Source organism: Solanum lycopersicum, chromosome 5, assembly GCF_036512215.1.
Source record: "Solanum lycopersicum chromosome 5, SLM_r2.1".
Lineage (NCBI taxonomy): Eukaryota > Viridiplantae > Streptophyta > Magnoliopsida > Solanales > Solanaceae > Solanum > Solanum lycopersicum.
This window is the reverse complement of record NC_090804.1, coordinates 8715869-8733689: the sequence shown is the minus strand read 5'-3', so window position 1 is coordinate 8733689 and position 17821 is coordinate 8715869. Positions and strand designations below refer to the sequence as shown.

At 33.1% G+C, this 17821-nt stretch overlaps 2 protein-coding genes and 1 pseudogene across 2 annotated transcripts; 1 reads left to right on the top strand and 2 right to left on the bottom strand.

Moving 5' to 3' along the window:
• Positions 1-560: 560 nt before the first annotated feature.
• On the top strand, positions 561-4404 carry LOC101260342 (3-oxoacyl-[acyl-carrier-protein] reductase 4-like; annotated as a pseudogene).
• A 2986-nt stretch (positions 4405-7390) lies between these two features.
• LOC101259745 (uncharacterized) lies at positions 7391-13812 on the bottom strand. The gene is made up of 16 exons (XM_004239136.5): positions 13602-13812; positions 13423-13498; positions 12283-12408; positions 11459-11819; positions 11285-11380; positions 10997-11076; positions 10482-10557; positions 10222-10398; positions 9423-9527; positions 9231-9326; positions 9050-9142; positions 8928-8966; positions 8790-8831; positions 8337-8464; positions 8104-8230; positions 7391-7936 (listed from the first exon to the last, which is right to left on the bottom strand). Exons 1-16 carry the CDS (start codon positions 13675-13677, stop codon positions 7781-7783), a joined length of 1854 nt encoding a protein of 617 aa, XP_004239184.2. The 5' UTR covers positions 13678-13812; the 3' UTR covers positions 7391-7780.
• Positions 13813-14387: 575 nt separating this feature from the next.
• Positions 14388-17447, bottom strand: LOC101255097 (lysine histidine transporter 2). The gene is made up of 6 exons (XM_019213910.3): positions 17113-17447; positions 15348-16131; positions 15167-15272; positions 15001-15092; positions 14849-14917; positions 14388-14698 (listed from the first exon to the last, which is right to left on the bottom strand). Exons 1-6 carry the CDS (start codon positions 17304-17306, stop codon positions 14600-14602), a joined length of 1344 nt encoding a protein of 447 aa, XP_019069455.3. The 5' UTR covers positions 17307-17447; the 3' UTR covers positions 14388-14599.
• Positions 17448-17821: the final 374 nt, after the last annotated feature.

Below are 17821 nucleotides of genomic sequence, written 5' to 3'. Positions count from 1 at the left end.
AATAAATATATCTTAATAGATCACATACCTCATATAAAGGTTGAAAACATACCTTTCACTTAATTGTGCTAATTCAATTATTAAAATAAATTAAGGAATTCTCTTCCCAATCGATTAAAATTAAACGTATAAAAAGTCAACAAATCTCTTTAAATACTTACTTTAGATGGTACCTCCAGATCTGTCACACAGATAATTATAACAGAAAGATAAATCATACCTTGAAGATATAAGAATCTTATTGCATAACTTATGCACTTTTTTCGTCTTCTTCATAATTCTTTAGAAATAGAACAATCGTGCGGATAACGTGTTATAAAACTATATGAAATTTAGAAGAAGAAGAAAGTAGAGAGAAGAGAAAAGATTTCTTATTCATCTTGAAGTATATTCAAGATTCATAGATCTTTCACCATTTTATCTTTATTTATAGGGAAAATCTTACTTGGTCCCTAATAGGATTTCTAACCATATCCTACTAGCACTCCACATAATTAACATTCACTATAACACAAATATGTATATAACAGAGACGAAGTTTATGACATAACAATAACCCCTTGTATTGATCGCCCTCCCGCGAATGCCATTAAAGCAAGGACAGTTGGCTTTGTGGAAAATATCGAAACACCAACTCTACAACTAGTACGTAAACCCTTTCTGCATTACTAATTTGTTCTTTGTTTCATTTCATCCATGGCTTCCTCTGCTTCTGGATCGGCTATTATGGCAGCGGGAATCACAGTGGCGGACACCGGCGGACACAAAATCTGTCATTTCCGGCGACTTTTTTTTGTCTAATACACTCGACCCCATAAACTACTCAAATATGCAATGCAGATCAAACACCAAAAATTCATTTTCCTCTGGTAATACTTCATACCTTTTACTATATGATTTACTAGATAACAAGTGATTGTGTTTTGAATTTAGGAGAAATTTTAGATGTACTGTGTTTTGATTTTGCTCAATCATTTGTGATATATAATATATGATTTGTGCTAGTTTTTACATATGATATTTTATTCATTGATAATCCATAAAAAGAAATAAAGAAGTAGAGAACTCTATTTTATTCATTGATAATGATGCTTTAATGCAGTTGTAAAAGCACAAGCTGTTACCGTTGAACAAGCAGCTGCTCGAGTTGCTCCTAAAACTGAGGCTCCTGTTGTTATTATTACTGGAGCTTCCAGAGGTATCGGTAAAGCTATTTCATTGGCTCTTGGGAAAGCTGGATGTAAGGTACAACATATGGCTATGTTATACAAATTTACAGAAAAAGGCCTAATAAATTTGATTGTAACTGGTACAAACAAGCAGAGAGCAGTGTCCGAAATGATGATAACATTGAATCGACAAAATTCATTTAGTTGGTATTCGGTTTCCCAAGTATTACTTTGTTCTGGAAAGCTTCTTTAAATTGTTTTTAGAAATGGTTCATAAGGGAAAAGTACTGGAATAGATAGGACATACAAGTTTTTTTGGGTGAGATGATAACTACTTAATTATTTGACCTGAAGCCCCCTGCTGCATTGCTAGGACTATCTTACTTTGTTTTGTGCTAAAATGTTAAGAGTGCATAATATGCATGGCTAAACAAACTCAAGAAATACACATCTACACAAATGATACTGTAACATGACGTATGATGTTTCTGATCGAGAAACTTGGTAACAAGTGCAGTTCTTTTACTTTTGGGTTCATACAGGTCTTATAAATTAGTGAAAAAGTTCTGTAACAGTTTTTGATATGTCTTCCCAAATGTATTTGTAAAGGATAAATAACATGGTTTTGTATATGTTGTAGTTTTATATAAGTTCACATACACATAGAGTTCATTCTTTCATGTTGCTTTCTCTGCTCCAGATTCTCCTATGCATCGACTACGACAAATTGTTTCATTTAATGTTTGCTTCTGAATATGTTTGTCATGAACTCCTTGTTGCAGGTTCTTGTTAATTATGCAAGGTCATCCAAGGAGGCTGAAGAAGTTTGCAAAGAGGTGAACTGTTGCCTCCTGAGTGACTATCTTTCATGATGTGAATGTACTAAATACTACATATGGTGCAATATAATTAGGACAACTGGTGGTTGTCCCCATTATTGAAAGTGAGAGGGTGGGATGGTTAACCTTTGCCTTCGCTGGATTTTGTAGTTGATCTTAACTTTGGAGTTTCTTTCTTAATGGCTTAATGGGATATACATATGGTTGTTAATTATTTTGCTTTCAACAGATTGAGGCATGTGGTGGCCAGGCTCTTAGTTTTGGCGGAGATGTTTCCAAAGAAGCAGATGTGGAAGCTATGATAAAAACTGTGAGCATATTTGGATGTTGCCTATTGTTTGGAAAATCCATGTTCTAATTATGGTTTTGTGAAATTTCTGCAGGCAGTTGATGCTTGGGGAACTGTAGATGTTTTAATAAATAATGCAGGTTAATAGAAAAGAGACAACTCTTAGTTAGTACATCAGTTCTTTACCCACTGAAACTTCTCCAGTGATTTGATTTCAGGCATTACAAAAGATGGTTTATTAATGAGAATGACTACTAAACAGTGGCAGGAGGTTATTGATCTAAATCTAACTGGCGTATATCTCTGTACACAGGTGCCTTCTAGAATATTGATATCATTCACTTTGATAAGTTTCAAATTTAGATTGTGAATCTAAACATCTTGCTATTTCAGGCGGCAGCCAAGATTATGATGAAGAAGAAAAAGGTACTCGTATTCATGTGATTTATAACCCTTTTAAGTTTCCACTGAGGTTCTTGTTTTGCTAAAGGTTTTCTTTTCCCCACTAAATGAAATCATTCTAGTTCCATTCATCCTTAAGGGAAAGGGGTAATGTACTTCCTCATCTTCAGCAGGAAAGTTGTTTCAGCCTTATAATTAATTTTCTCGTTGCAGAAGTGTCGGCAAATATAATTCAGGATGATATTTTATGAGTCATTTGTAAAACCATTTATTATCCTCAAAAGTTAATTTCCAATACTAATACCATTTGTCTGATTGTGAACAGGGTAAGATAATTAATATAGCATCAGTAGTTGGCCTTGTTGGCAATTTTGGGCAAGCTAACTATAGTGCAGCAAAGGCTGGTGTTATTGGTCTGACTAAAACTGTGGCCAAGGAATATGCAAGTAGAAATATTAATGTAAGTTGTTAAGACATGCTAAACTTCAGGTTACATTTGTTAATCTCTGTTCGATCAAATAAGTCCTCCATATTAACAGGTGAATGCTGTTGCCCCTGGGTTCATTGCATCCGATATGACTTCTAAGCTAGGGGATGACATTGAGAAAAAGATTTTGGGCCAAATCCCATTAGGTCAGATTTCTCTCCACATATTTAGCTACTATCTCTGAATAAATTGTTGTTGCCATCGTAGTCATAGATCCTGCTTCAGTTGGCAAAGAAAAACTGAGATGGAAAATAAGGAGTTGGTAAACTCGAAGTCATCCTCTCTAGTATCTGATAAAAGAAAGATCTTGGGATTTTGTAAATGATGGTGGACTTGAGAACCTTTGCAGGGTGAGAGCTGCATAAAGCAGCACCTTGAGATGATGTCAAGCTATGTCTGGGCACTTGCATTACCTTTAGGTCTTGGATGTGCTCATAATAAAAACTTTTAGGTCTTCCATGTGAGAGAGAGACTACTTGCCTCACATGTGTTGATCATTGATGAGGAAAAAGAAATGCAATAGGGCACAAATAAAAGATTTCAATGTCAATTAGTTGTGATTATGTTTAATCATGTTAGTACATTTACTTTTAGATAATGTGTTTTCCAGGAGTATTTTAGTCCTGTCGAAATGTAGATATAATGTTGGAATTGGACTGAGATGAGCTTAGATTGAGCGACACGGTTAGTGAGGATTCATATAGTCAACCTCAACTTGTTTGAGATTGAGTCAGGAACACTACATATACTTTGAGTTGTATTTCCGTTATTCGATCCCCTACAGGTGATCTTGTTTTCATGCTACTTAAATGTGTTTGCAGGAAGGTATGGTCAACCAGAAGAAGTTGCTGGAGTTGTGGAATTCTTGGCCATTAATCCAGCATCAAATTACATCACTGGCCAGGTTTTAATATATTTATTAGCATCTATATACAGTTTGAATGCAGAATTTGTTGTCATTGAGGATATTAATATTTCAATTATATGTTATTGTAGGTTTTAACTATCGATGGGGGTATGGTGATGTAAGAGGTTTTGGAAAATTACAAACTTTTGATTCCTCTTCAGCCAAATGAATGGTTGATACATGTCAAATGAAGCAAATAATTTGTGTTCGTATTTTTCCTACTTGACATGATTTTACTTATTTCTAAAAAAATCTTGTTGAGGTTTTGTACTGAAAAAGACACTTTCTTTGTTTCAAGGGTTATTTTACCATGTCTGCTACCATTTAAATTTTATCAGAATCTTCTTTATGAGATTATGAAGTTTTTTATGAGAAAAAGTATAATTTTTTTAAAAAAAAATATATTTTCAAATTTAAAGACATTGAAGCAACACATAGATGGTTTAATACTTCACGGGAGGATATATAATTTATGTCCCGCAAGATTTTCTTAGCGAGGATCTAATAGAAAATAACTTATCTATGTTTTATGACTTTCTTTTGTCGAGAAAAGAATAATTTCTTAATTTAAAAGGAAGAGTCTGGGTAAATCCTTTTCGCTCAAAAATTATAAAATATATATACATATATATATGGAAGGTTAAAATTAATTTTATATTTATATAATAAATATTTAATTCCTTTTAAGTTCTTCATGTATTTATTTTATCGTAATTTTAAATCCCTGAATAAAACATTTGACTCCCATATTATTCTATCATACAATAGTTAGGGATAAGGCTACATATCATCTTCCCTTCCCTCCCTATATTGCATATATTATTATTGTCAGCCTTTTTAAGCAAGATAAATGAATTTCTACAAAAATATATGTAAATATTCTTATCTTATCAAATGGTAAATATATCTCCGAACTATTATAATAGTATGTAAATAACCTTTGTTATATTTTTGTTATATTGATCTTCCTGCCGTTGAAAAACTAGAGCACTTATGCCTTTCACTCTAACAGAAGACTAAACAGGGACAAATAAAACAATATTATCCGTTGATTCGATATTTAATAAATGTCGAGTCGGTGAATAAAATTATGACACGTGTATGACCGTTAGTATAAAGGGTATATATGTTTTAGTTTTGAACGAAAGAAACAATAATGTCCCAAAAATATGACGGATAATATCTACGCCCTATTTATGATAACTTGAGGATATATCTCATTTTTTCCCTTAATCAATCCTTTTTGGAATATTCTCCCGGCACAAAGTATAACGTGTGGAATTGAGAGATGTTCCTTTCTTCTTTAGGAAGGGATTTTATTTTTATTATATATACATACATCAATCACATTACAAGAATTCACTAATATATATAAATTGAAAAAAAATAGTCTTTTTCCTTGTTAGATTCTTTATATCTATAGCTAGAAATATTTATCCCAAAAACAAAAATTGCATAAAGATTCAATCTTTTCTTGATCTTTTAATGGAAACTTTGAAAATCTTGGAACCAAACCTTATTGGATTTAGTCTTTTATTCACTATCATTTATTTCTTTGGATATTTTATCATTTTCAAAGATTGGAAAGAAAAATTGAAACTTGATGCTTCAAGTTGTATAATGTCTTTTGTACATGGTACTCTTGCTACTATCTTATCCATATACTCAATCTCCCAAACTTCATTCCAAATTCTTGATTTTTCCATCAGAAACTCAACATTCCAAGAAATGATTCTTGAATATAGCATTGCATACTTCTTAGTTGATCTTTTACATTACTTGATCTTCCATCCAAGTGATATTCTATTCATTGCTCATCATTTGGCTACTCTTTACGTGTTTTTAACTTGTCGATTCATCGTTCATCATGGTGGAGTTACTCTTATTAGCCTTCTTGTTCTAGCTGAGATCACAAGTCCTTTACAAAACATATGGAGTCTTGCTAGATATCGAAGAATCGATACACCTATGGCTGCTGAATTGTATGATAAATTGTCACCACTATTTTATATGTTGTATAGTTTGGTTAGAGGGATTCTTGGACCATTGTTTGTTTATAAGATGGGATTGGCTTTTGCAAGTGGAAAAGGAGATGGTGTGATTTGTAGGACTATGTGGATGTCTTGGATGTTTGTGATTGTAAGTGCAATCTTGGTTAGTATATTGTGGGTGATGAATCTTTGGGTAGACTTGCTTAGAGAAAGACAGAGGAAGTTGTTGAAGAAATGTAATTGATAAATTTTATTGGATTGAAGAATTTAGTATTTTATAAATTATATTGTTCGTTTAAATCAGCGTTTTCAGAGTTGTTTTTCTAGGATGAGACTTTCCAAAAACAATTTGGGCGCTAATGGAAGGTATAGATTCATAAGATGTACGTCCTACAATTTGGGGTATGTTTCGGGCGTAAAATGTAAGTTCTAGACGTAAAACTACGTCTAGAATGTTAATTTTATTTTTATTATTTTTAAAGTATTTCTTTTTACTATAAATTTTTTTATTATTATTATCGGTGTAATGATATTTATATTTTATGTTATCATATTTTTCACTTTATAGTGACATTTCTATAATATACCAATAAATAAAGCAACTACCATAACTTTTTTTTGTTCTTTCCTTCTTTAAAATATATAAACGATAATCCGTGCAAATATTAGTTGAAGATGGGAGGACTCGTAGATATGGAGGTTGATGATGGTTTATAATAATTATATAAAAAAATTCTACACTTGGTGATTTGTTTAAATTAATTTGTAGTATTATTGAAAGTTTTACTTTTATTTATTTTCGTAGAAATAAATTTATAAAATTGAACATATACGAGTCTCAAAATATATGTTCGATAGATCCATGTGACTTATATCTCGTGTTTCAGACTTACATATCGCTTCACGCCCTAAAACACCGGTTTAAACGACTATTTTCTACATCCTTCTTTAGTTTGTTGTTTCGATACCTACATAAAAGTGGAGTGTTCAAGTTGTTCATTGTCTTACAAAAACATGACAAAACCAAAAGGGAAGCAATTTCCACTGTCATTTCTTTTTGTTCGTATATTTTGTTAGTTTACTTGAAGTTCTTGTAATGACATAGAGTTACAAGAAATTGAGCAAAAGTTTTAAGTTTGAGTTTTTGAAAAGTTAATTGTATGTGTTTGACCTAAACAGAAAAAATCTTAAAACTTCTTTGTAATCAATTTTTCACATATTTCAATATATAACACCTCCCAAAAACTGAACAACTACTCTTGCAAACTCAAGTCTAAGAAAAATTTAAAGGGACACTTGACAACCCTTTACCCTTGCAATATTGTATTTCATCATATAGAAAAGGATCTCCCAAGAACTAACACACAGTCACAGTAGTTTCTATGTTGCATTTTCTACTTCCTATGGACAAAGGCAATACAACTTATCGCGTATAAATAAACCTCCTACATTTGACCTCAGAAAGGTCCTAGGATGCTATAACCGGCTCGACAGAACAATAACTTCCTTAATATTAACATAAGAAACTAGGGGAAGTGTAAAACTACCAAGGGAATCGAATGCTAGTTACTTGTTTCCATGACAAGCCGTCTGCCCCAGTTCTTCATAGTCGTTGCTGTGACTCAGCTCATGGATTTCCACAATCTTTGCTACTGCTAAAAACATAACTGCAGGAAGATTAGTGTGTGTCTCAATGTTATATACGAAGGACTGAAGCACTTGATGAATCACAGCTTCCATGATAGTTAAGCTCCACGAAGAAACCTCCTCCTTCTCCCCTTGAAAGTCGTCCAGGATTCACACATATGCACTTCACTTCTTCTCCTTCACTTCTTTCACCAAGGGAGACCACCTGCAGGAAGATTAAATTGGGGAATTAAGAAAAGGATTTCAAAAGTTGATGGTGTGTATTTTCACATTCAAGAGCATGCTTGTCTATTCAACAGAGTTCGTTGCTTAGTTTATATAGTTGAGATGATAGAAACAAATATTGATTTGGAAATCAATAGCTCATCTTACCCTAACAAAGTGAGCCAAATCTGAGGGTAAAATAAGTATATCTGGGTCTGTTGACATCTGAAGAGCTTCTGGAGCTAGAGAGAAATCAATGGGTACGCCTTCAGCTGGTGGATATAGAGGATAGAAGCTGCAGTGTGCAAAAAAGACCAAACAGAAAAAGGATTCAGAAAATATTAGGTTAGCTGAGCTTCTGCATAAACGAGGAATCACAAATGGTGTCCCATGAAACATGCCTGCGCTGGTTTAAGATATGGTTCGCAAGAGTTGTCATCCGTTGCTTGGATCCCCCTTGTGGATTTCGTGAAATTTCCTCTGCACTCAGCTGTTTAAGAACATCAACCGTACAGCAAGCCACTTTCACCTGAATATAACACAACATCAAGAACTGGAATAGCATGTAGACATCCACTTACACTTGCGGCGAGAGGTAAAAGTAATCTCACAACTGCTTACTGAGATAAATATTTCGTATTGATGAATCGTCTAACTTCTATTTCCACGTCATACTCAATTTTAATTTTTACAGTCTAGCTACAGGCAGACAGCATAGACAGAACTATTACAAGATTCTTCAGATTAATTAAGTGAGTATAATTCGAGCTTGCATCTTGAATGTGAGAAGAGAACCATGTGTAGAAGTTAAGAAAACACAAGGGAATGCAGTTATTTGAAATATCAGCTTCTACCTCATTTGCACAGAATATTCCAGGATTTGTAATGCTATTTATCTGGAAACATATAACATATTTGTTAGTAATGGTACACCACCAGACTATTTTTTTCTTCTCTAGGGAACAATTGACGTGAGGCAGTACACTGCATACCTGATGCTCAAGATCAGGCAACTGAATGTCGAAGGCTGGCTGTAAGCAACAAAAATGATGTTTTAATAGTGTACGTCAGATATGACACCAAACAAGATGACTACGCTGATGGAGATTTTCACCTGAGGGTAAACGAAGTCATGGCTAGCATCTCGTACAGATGGAACAAGAACCACACGAGCAGCAGAACCCATATATTCTACATAATCTCTCAACTGAAAACCAACCATTGGAAGGAAACTAAATAAACATATAGGCCAAACTCAATTAGAAAAGGGAAAGAAGTTTTCTATATACAGATACCCTTGCAAGAATTTCATCCTGAAAGATTTCATCAAATGTCCTATCTACAGTTCCTTTCTTGATCTCGGGATGATCCGAATCTATAAATGGTCCTAGCTGTCAAGAGAATTTACAATGGTAAAATGAAATTTCTATATCAGTTAATAAAAAAAGTTATATACAACCTTGGTACGAGAGCTGTAAACTCATTACCAGTATGATCAACTGAGGCTGCTTGCGCCGCGCGTATGACAGAAGCTCAGCAAGAGGTTCAAAGAATAAATTATCAACGGTTGTAAAAGGACCCGCAGCTATAATCTGAACAAGGACGTAAAATGTTGAGAAGACACAAAAAAAGGAAGATTTTTTAGAGAATGAATGGTATAATCATCTATTGCAGAAAAAAGATTGGTTGTGGATCCAAAAGGTAGAACCAAACCATGCAGTCCCTTTCTTCATCTAAACTGTAGTCAGTACTTCTAACTAAGCTCAAGCAAATAAAGGAAAAAGAAAAGAAATGTGGGCAAACAAACACACCCACATAAAACTAAATGGATAATGCGAGCAGCAAAATCTGCAAACCGGAAGACCACCTTATGGAAGGTAATATTCATCATATGACATACATAATAACATGCCAAGTATTCCTCCTTTAAATGAATTCTTGTAAAGTGCTATCAGAGCTCAACTCGGTGGTTTAACTAGCCCCCATGGGTTACCGCTAGTAATAAGGCAACCCATATCTCTGAAATGCACTCCAACATTGTCTGTTGCCAAATGGGAAGCTAAAAGGTAACAGATTTGATATGAGGTGCCAGTATCCTCAAGTTTCTCATAATGAGAAAGGCAGGCATGAAAGACGAACACCCAAATCCAAGGATACTTCTTGGTATAACAGCCATTTCCTATATTCATATAATTGCATAATTTCAACCATTACTAACCCGAATACAGGTATCTCACTCTTATTTTTAATGTTGTAGTAGATTTATATGCAAACAAGTTTACGCACCAATGATAGCTCTGGCATAGCAGCCACGGCATTGGCTGACTGAAGATATTGATCCATTGCTTGTTTCTTTGTAGGTGGGAGATTTTCCGTGGAAGAGGCTGACAAAGGAATGTGGTCAACAATCTTTGATGCAATAAGACAATGGCCGCTTGGGTTATGCCCTTCAACACCAACCACCTGAGTATGAATATTTCAGGTTCATCCTTTTTCAACATTTTGAAGTACTAATAAAATAACGGATGCACTCTGTTTAAAAATACCTGGCCAGGGAAAACAGAGAAGTGGTCCAAGTTTTGCAAGTCAAGGCGCACACGTTGACCTCCAGAATACTCAACGCTGTCAGCAAGTCAGCAACTAGATATCGTTAATTATAATGAGCAGCATATCCATGGACAGACAAATTTACATTAAATAGATGGAAAATTCTCTATGTTCCTTTGACATTCATCAAGCATGCCAATATTGTGAAATAATGAATTCAATGACAAAGCTAGTCAATATATCAGTGGCAATATGCATAATAAGCTTCTAAGAATATGATGTTACTATCATACTTCAACTACTGTTGAATGATTTGACCAAGAGCGATAGACGGGTGTGGAATACTCTAAAGTCTATATATTGAAATGCTTACGAAGTGAATTGATGATAAATTCAACCAGGGTGGACCATCTGCAAACTGTGGAAAAATTGAGACCAACACCTCTGAAAATAAAGCGTTGAATTCACAGGGAAAGTGAAAGGCTGATTATATATGCACACAGAATTTCTTTACCTGCTTTGCAGTAAAATAGGCTTTTCCTTCAAACGCCCTTCTTCCTCACAACAAATCATACCAACAGCAAATACGGATCTCTGAAACAATAGGGTCCATAAAAGAGTTAAAAATGTGTCCCTTCACCAATATAGAAATCAAGATAATAATTGAAAAAACACCTAGACATTGTACAATGCACTCAAGTGCCGGACTTCTAATACTAGTGATTGCATTATAGTGCAAAAACACCAGAACACAAGTGCAAAATTTGGAGGGAATTTCATAATTCAGAAGCAAAGATGTTACCTGTGAAGCAACTGTAGGATCAGTTGGTTCCTCGTGCAGTCCAGAGGCTACTAGAGCTGTTGTGTGATCTTTTATTCGGCTTTCAAGAAAATTAAACTGATACAAGAAAAAAAAATAGTAAGGACTTCGTAGCGGAAAAACCTGGGCATTCTACAACTGTAACATGATAAGTACCTTATTTTCTGTCCTGTCATACATGAACCTGCACCCTGGCTCAGGTTTAGAGCTAATGATCTGCAAAGAACATCTTTTGATTGGTTGGACTCTCTTTATAATGTCATCACTGGGGTTCTCCTCATCGTTTTCTATTTTCATACTTTCTCCATTAGCGTTCTCATTGAGAGTAAACTGCACCACAAACTTGTTCTTTCTTTGTCCAAAGGGTGTGATTGTTTCTAAATGCTTTCTGGAAGTGGAAATGCTCCCATTAGTTTTTCGTGCTGAAACAATTGTTTCTGTCTGTGATGTCTTCCGTTTATCTGTTGGAGTACCAAGAATTATGTCCTTTGTGTTCTCGTATTCATCATTCAACATCCTGCATTGATATTTTCAGCATAAAGCATCGAAAAGTCACATATTTCAGTAGCCTGAGCAAAAACTAAATTCCACATTAGAGGCCACTTAACAAAGTTCGCCTTTGTTTTTAGGTTAGTTATTTAAGTAGAGAAATTTTTCTTTTGTTTCCCACTTCACAAAAATTAACAAGAGGACAGATAGAGTTCAAAGAAAAGTGGATCATATGCATATATACATGTTAACAATTAATATTAGCAGAAGTATTTCTCTAATAGAGATGTCCAGAATCACAGGCACAAGAGATATAAAATATGAAAAGGTTTTACTGAAAGCAATATATTTGGCCCCTGGTCCTAAGAAGGCTAATTGCTCATTGACCAGACAGTCGATTCATCATATAAGTCAGCCCAGTTGAGACATGGAAAGAAGGGAGGTTTAAGGATACTGAAATCATAAACTCAGAAAGGTTGGAGTACACTCACATCGAAATATCACTGGAGTAGAAATGTAAACCAGGTTCCTTTTTAACAATGTCCTCTCTCCGCTCATTCTGTAATTGTTGTTGAAACGCACCCATATGTGAACTCTGCACCGTCAATTGCAGACCCCTGAAGAAATGGCCATCAAGTCAGGTTAATATTTCAATAACAATTCATAGGAGTAAAATTTAACGCCACCTCTGTTTGTATCCAGAGGTGAAAAGAACATCAAAGAGTCAAATTTTAGTTATATATATCAAGAAAAACAGAAAGAAAATCCAGTGGCTCTAGTTATTTGACTTTCCATTTGTTGCTCCACAGTGTTTGTCTTTTACCACTTCGCTATTCTGATCTTCAACATTCCCGCTGACCAACTTAACAACAGAGCATTTATTTTTGGATAAAGGTCATATCTGTAGTCCTAAATACTTGCATCCTGTCATTTACTAAAAGACAAGAAAATACTAGGCCTTTTAAATTTTAGAAGCATCTTGTCTAATAAAAAATGTGTCAATATCTTTTCTGCAATGAACACGAGTATGGAATTTTACTATGTTCTATCTAATTAGCTTGAGAAGCTGAAAAACTGGAAGCCCAAAGTGTCTAAGCAATTTGAACATCCAGCCCTCACTCCTAAAAAAGTGTGGCTCTTTGTTGTTGTTGTTTTCATCCACACAATCTTCAAGTTTCTCACAATTCAAGAAAGAGTCTTTGTTTCACTAGTAAAATGGCCACATATTAAGCTTAAACGACTCAGCTCTCCTTTATCACAACAAAAAGGGCATGTAAACTCCATTTAAGTTGTCTTTTAAAATCAATCATGCTTTCGTAACAGACAGACTTAATTAACAAGTGTAGAGTTCCAATGTGTAAACGCCTATTAGATTGGTATTTACAAGATAACAGGATCTACTGCTTCAACATGGTATGGTAATGGCAGCAGATGCAGTTGTATTTGCTCATCAAGCTAGTTAGAACTCTGGATCCTCCCAATATAGTACACTAACTTCTTCATAAAGTACTGAATTTTCTTTTTTCTTCTAGTTTCCTAGTTCGCTTACTAAGCAATAAAAACTGAAATCTGCACAAAATACAAAAGAAAAAACAAATATGCTTTTCTTTCAGTAAAGTTACAAATCTGACCTATTGAGAGAGTAGACATCCCAGCTAGAAACAAGATCGGAGGGGCTTAGGCTGTATTGAATACAGAAAGTAAGACCTAAAAAGCACAAAATCAAATCAGGGATCATAACCTCATGAATTCATTATACACTGCGAGAAATGAAGCAAAAAGAAAAGAAAATCAACTTGTTTTTACTTACATTTGTTGAGAATTTCTGTTTCATCATCGAAACTAAAGCCATTTTTCAGGAATTCAGCTTTGATTTCCTCTTCCATGGCGGTCGCGAGCCTAGGGTTAGGTTTTTTTTTTGGGGGGGGGGGTCTGTTGGAGAAGAGAACAAATTTAGCTGAGAGGAAAATGGCGGGAAAATATTCCCTCCACTTCTACCGTTTCTTATAATTTATAGTCACAAATTTCCTAAATAATTTTAGAAATATAAAAGTATAGATGTAGTTTTGTAATATATTTCTCATTTTGTTTTGTAGATAAAGAAGTATTATTTGATAAACTAAATACTATTTTTATTATAAATTTTAAATATTACAAATGATTAACTATTTTATTTTTATTGTATTGTTCATGAAAAATTCATAACAATTTTGAAGATTTATATTCGAATTTATAGTGAAAAATAAATATTTTTACCCTGAGTTCATATGGCTATTATATAAATGAAAAAGAGAGAGTATTGAGTGAGAGCCTTATTGTAGTATAGATAATATATAGGTAGTGTTTCAGTTTGGTCTTTAATATAATTTATATGATTGAAATAATTTTTAATGTATAATAAAAATATTTATTTTAATTTTAAACATATTTTATTTGATCGAAATGTTTATAATATGTATCAAAACTTACCATTGATATTCATTTAGGTTATTTATCACAAATATAATAAATTATTTTTAAAAAAAATATTAAATTTAAATATGCACCACACAACTTATAAAAATTCATCATAAAATCAAATGAATAATCAACAATATCACAATTCAAACCTCCGTAAACATTTATCATATTTAAATCGACTTGAGAGTTCCTATAAAACTAAAGAACTATCTCTCTCTGCCTTAAATAAACAGGCATAATAAAGAACCATAAACATCTAAATTAATTTTTAAAAATGATAAAAAAAAAAAAATCTTATCAATTCCAAATCTCTAAAATTCCACACAAAAACAGATTGGCTTCTCTTTATCATTGGTAGAAGTGATAAGTCTTGACAGATTTAATTATGCTCCACATTCCACCAATAGGAGATAAAACAGTCAAAAGAATACCCACTATGATACACACCTGCAATATATTCAAAATAAAGTAATTAAAAAAATATACATATTTTATTATATATCAGTAAGTTTGACTTAAATTATTATTATAGGTATATTTAAAACCAAATTTTCTACTAAAAAAATTAAATCGAAAAGAAAAAAAGAATAAACTTACCCAATTGATAGTCCATGACAAGCCAAACCTTTTGGGCTTTTGGAGTCTAAGCCAAATGATACACGGAAGCTGTAAAAAGAAAGAAAAAGTTAATATATAGAGTATATAGTTATAATTTCATATTAATGAAATATATAGAGTATACTACTTACATAGTATGTAGTTGGTGCCAAAGCAAAGCCTCCAAAGAATCCCATTAAACCACCAAAGAATGGAAATGTGATAGCCACAAACAATGTAAATGCTACAAAAAAATAATATCAATCATAAAATTTAGTATATAGTTATATTTTTAGTAATGAAAAAACTGAAACTTACCAACAAAAACCATACGCACAAGGAAGCGTAGGGGAAAAGAAGGTTTATATTTCATTGTCTTCACAGCAAATGTCTCAATCATGTCAAACACTGGCATTGCAAAAACCTAAGGCGATATCCAAACATTAAAGACTTGAATAATGTAAGAGATGCAAATGAGAGTCGAGTGTGTTATTATTACCTGGTAACTTCCAATGACATGAAAGACTACGAAAATGTTCGCAGCAGCAACAATCCAAACAGGTTTATGTAGTGTAAGCAAAATGTTATCCTCGACTCCATTACCAAACACCCAGTATCCAATGAAAGCAACAGGCAAATAGCATATCGCGACTATAACATAAGCTATGAGTACACCTTTCCACATAGCTTTTTTTGATGGATTCTCTGGTGTTGAAGGAATAGTAGCTTGAATTTCAAGTACAACATTATGTCCAGCGTAGGAAAATGCTACATTACCTAATGCACTTAAAAACATAAACACATTATCTGAATCTTTTGTGCTTCTGGGACTATAACTAACCACTTGTGTACCAACTGCGTGCTCTTTTATTGATGCAATCCATGCTATAAAAGAATATGTGATGGATAAAACAGCCGCGACAAATGAAACAGAGGAGAGGGAGTTGAAATTTGGTAAGAGAGATAAGAGAAACTGGATGGATGAAAAGAAGATGATGAAATAGGTGAGCTTGAGTGGTTTCGCGTTTGGTGATATAATTTCTTGAAATTTTTGCAGTGATTTTCCCCCAGTTACTAGGTAGATAATGCAAGTGCTGACCTCTACCACCAGTTGTTGTGGAACAACGATCCAGAGGCCAAGTTTATCGCCAAACGCGCATTGACCTAGTTCATGATATCTGTCAAATCTCTTTCCAGGAATCATTTCATGCATCTCAACCATTTGCCAGATTGTGTAAAATGTTATAACCCATGAGAGTACCAGTGCTGTTACACCAGCTCCCCTGCATAAACACATCAAAACATCAAACAATGTGATAATACTACACTCTTTCTAGCTTCACAACCATTTGAAAATATGAACCACTGTGCTAATACTCGACTACAGAGTATACACAGTCTTTCTATCTTCACAACATAGTGATAAACCATTTGAAAATATGAACCAATGTGCTAATACTCGACTACAGAATATACAGTCTTTCTATCTTCAAAACATAGTGATAATCCATTTGAACATATGAATGAATGTGCTCTATCTCCAAAACTCAGAGTCTCTATCTCCAAAAAGTAGTGATAAACCATTTGAAAATATGAATGCTATTACAAGGCGGCAGTGGTAAACCATTTGAAAATATGAACGGATGTGCTAATACTCTGGTAAACCATTTGAAAATATGAATGAATACACTAATACTTGATAACCGAGGATAGTCAGTCTCTCTATCTCCAATACTCGATAACAGATTACAAACAGTCTTTCTATCTCCACATTTGAAAATATGAAAAAATGTGCTAATACTCGATTACAACAGACTATCTCGGTAGTGGTAAGGTAATGCTGAAATGCAAATTTATTACTATATATGTATAAGAAATTGTTGGATTGAGAATGTAACAAACACAAATTTCAATACTATAAAAAAAAAATAAACTCAAAATATATGATTTGATTTTATTCTTTAATTTTTCTTACATTTGTATTGTAGAAGCGTGCATACGAGATTTTTCTCTAATTACAAAATTAAAAAAACGATATATATATATATATATATATATATATATATATATATATATATATATATATATATAAAGATTTGCAAAAATCAATTTTTTAAATCTTTTAAAAATTATAAACCCTAATATTGAAAAAAGTATAGTCCATAAGATAATATCAATTACATTGAATGTTATACTATATCATATCTGAAATATTCATATTCGACTCAAATTACAACTAAAAAAATAAATAAAGAAATAGTTACCATCCCATCTGAGACATAGCGTAAGGTAAACTAAGAACACCAGCACCAACCATAGCGGTAACATTATGCATGGTTGAGTACCACCACTTGGCAGTCCGGTTCGATGTTATCGGTAGCCATTCATCGATTGATTTTTGCTCCTTAGTCCTTGTATCGATTTCTTTATTAACTCCATTTTCACCAACACCAGCCATGAAAATAAATTCTATATAGACTAATTAATGTAAATAAGAAGGAAAATTCTATGAGAGGATAAAGAGTAAGAAAAATAAGAGAAGAAAAAAGAATTTAACATGAATTTCTAGTCTTCTTCGTTTGTTTTGTTTTTTCAACAAGAGAAGAAAAAAATGAGAATATAATTTTTGTAGGCCAAAGTCTCCTATTTTATACTGGTAAGGTAACTAACTCATCCCTAAATTCTAGTTTTTTTAGTAGATAATTTAGTTTTGTTAGATTTGGATTCTATAACTACTAATTTTTACTTATCCCAATAATTAATTAATTAATATTTTACCATTTATTCTATTTTTTAAATATATATATATATAAAAGAAAATGGGTAGCTAACTATTGACATAGTCAAAACTATATAACTGATTTGAAATTACACTTTTATTTGTTTTGTATTAACGTAACTACCGGATTTGAGTTATTGGATTTCTCAATTATACGTTACAAATAATAATTGTTTAAAGATATTTCCTGATAT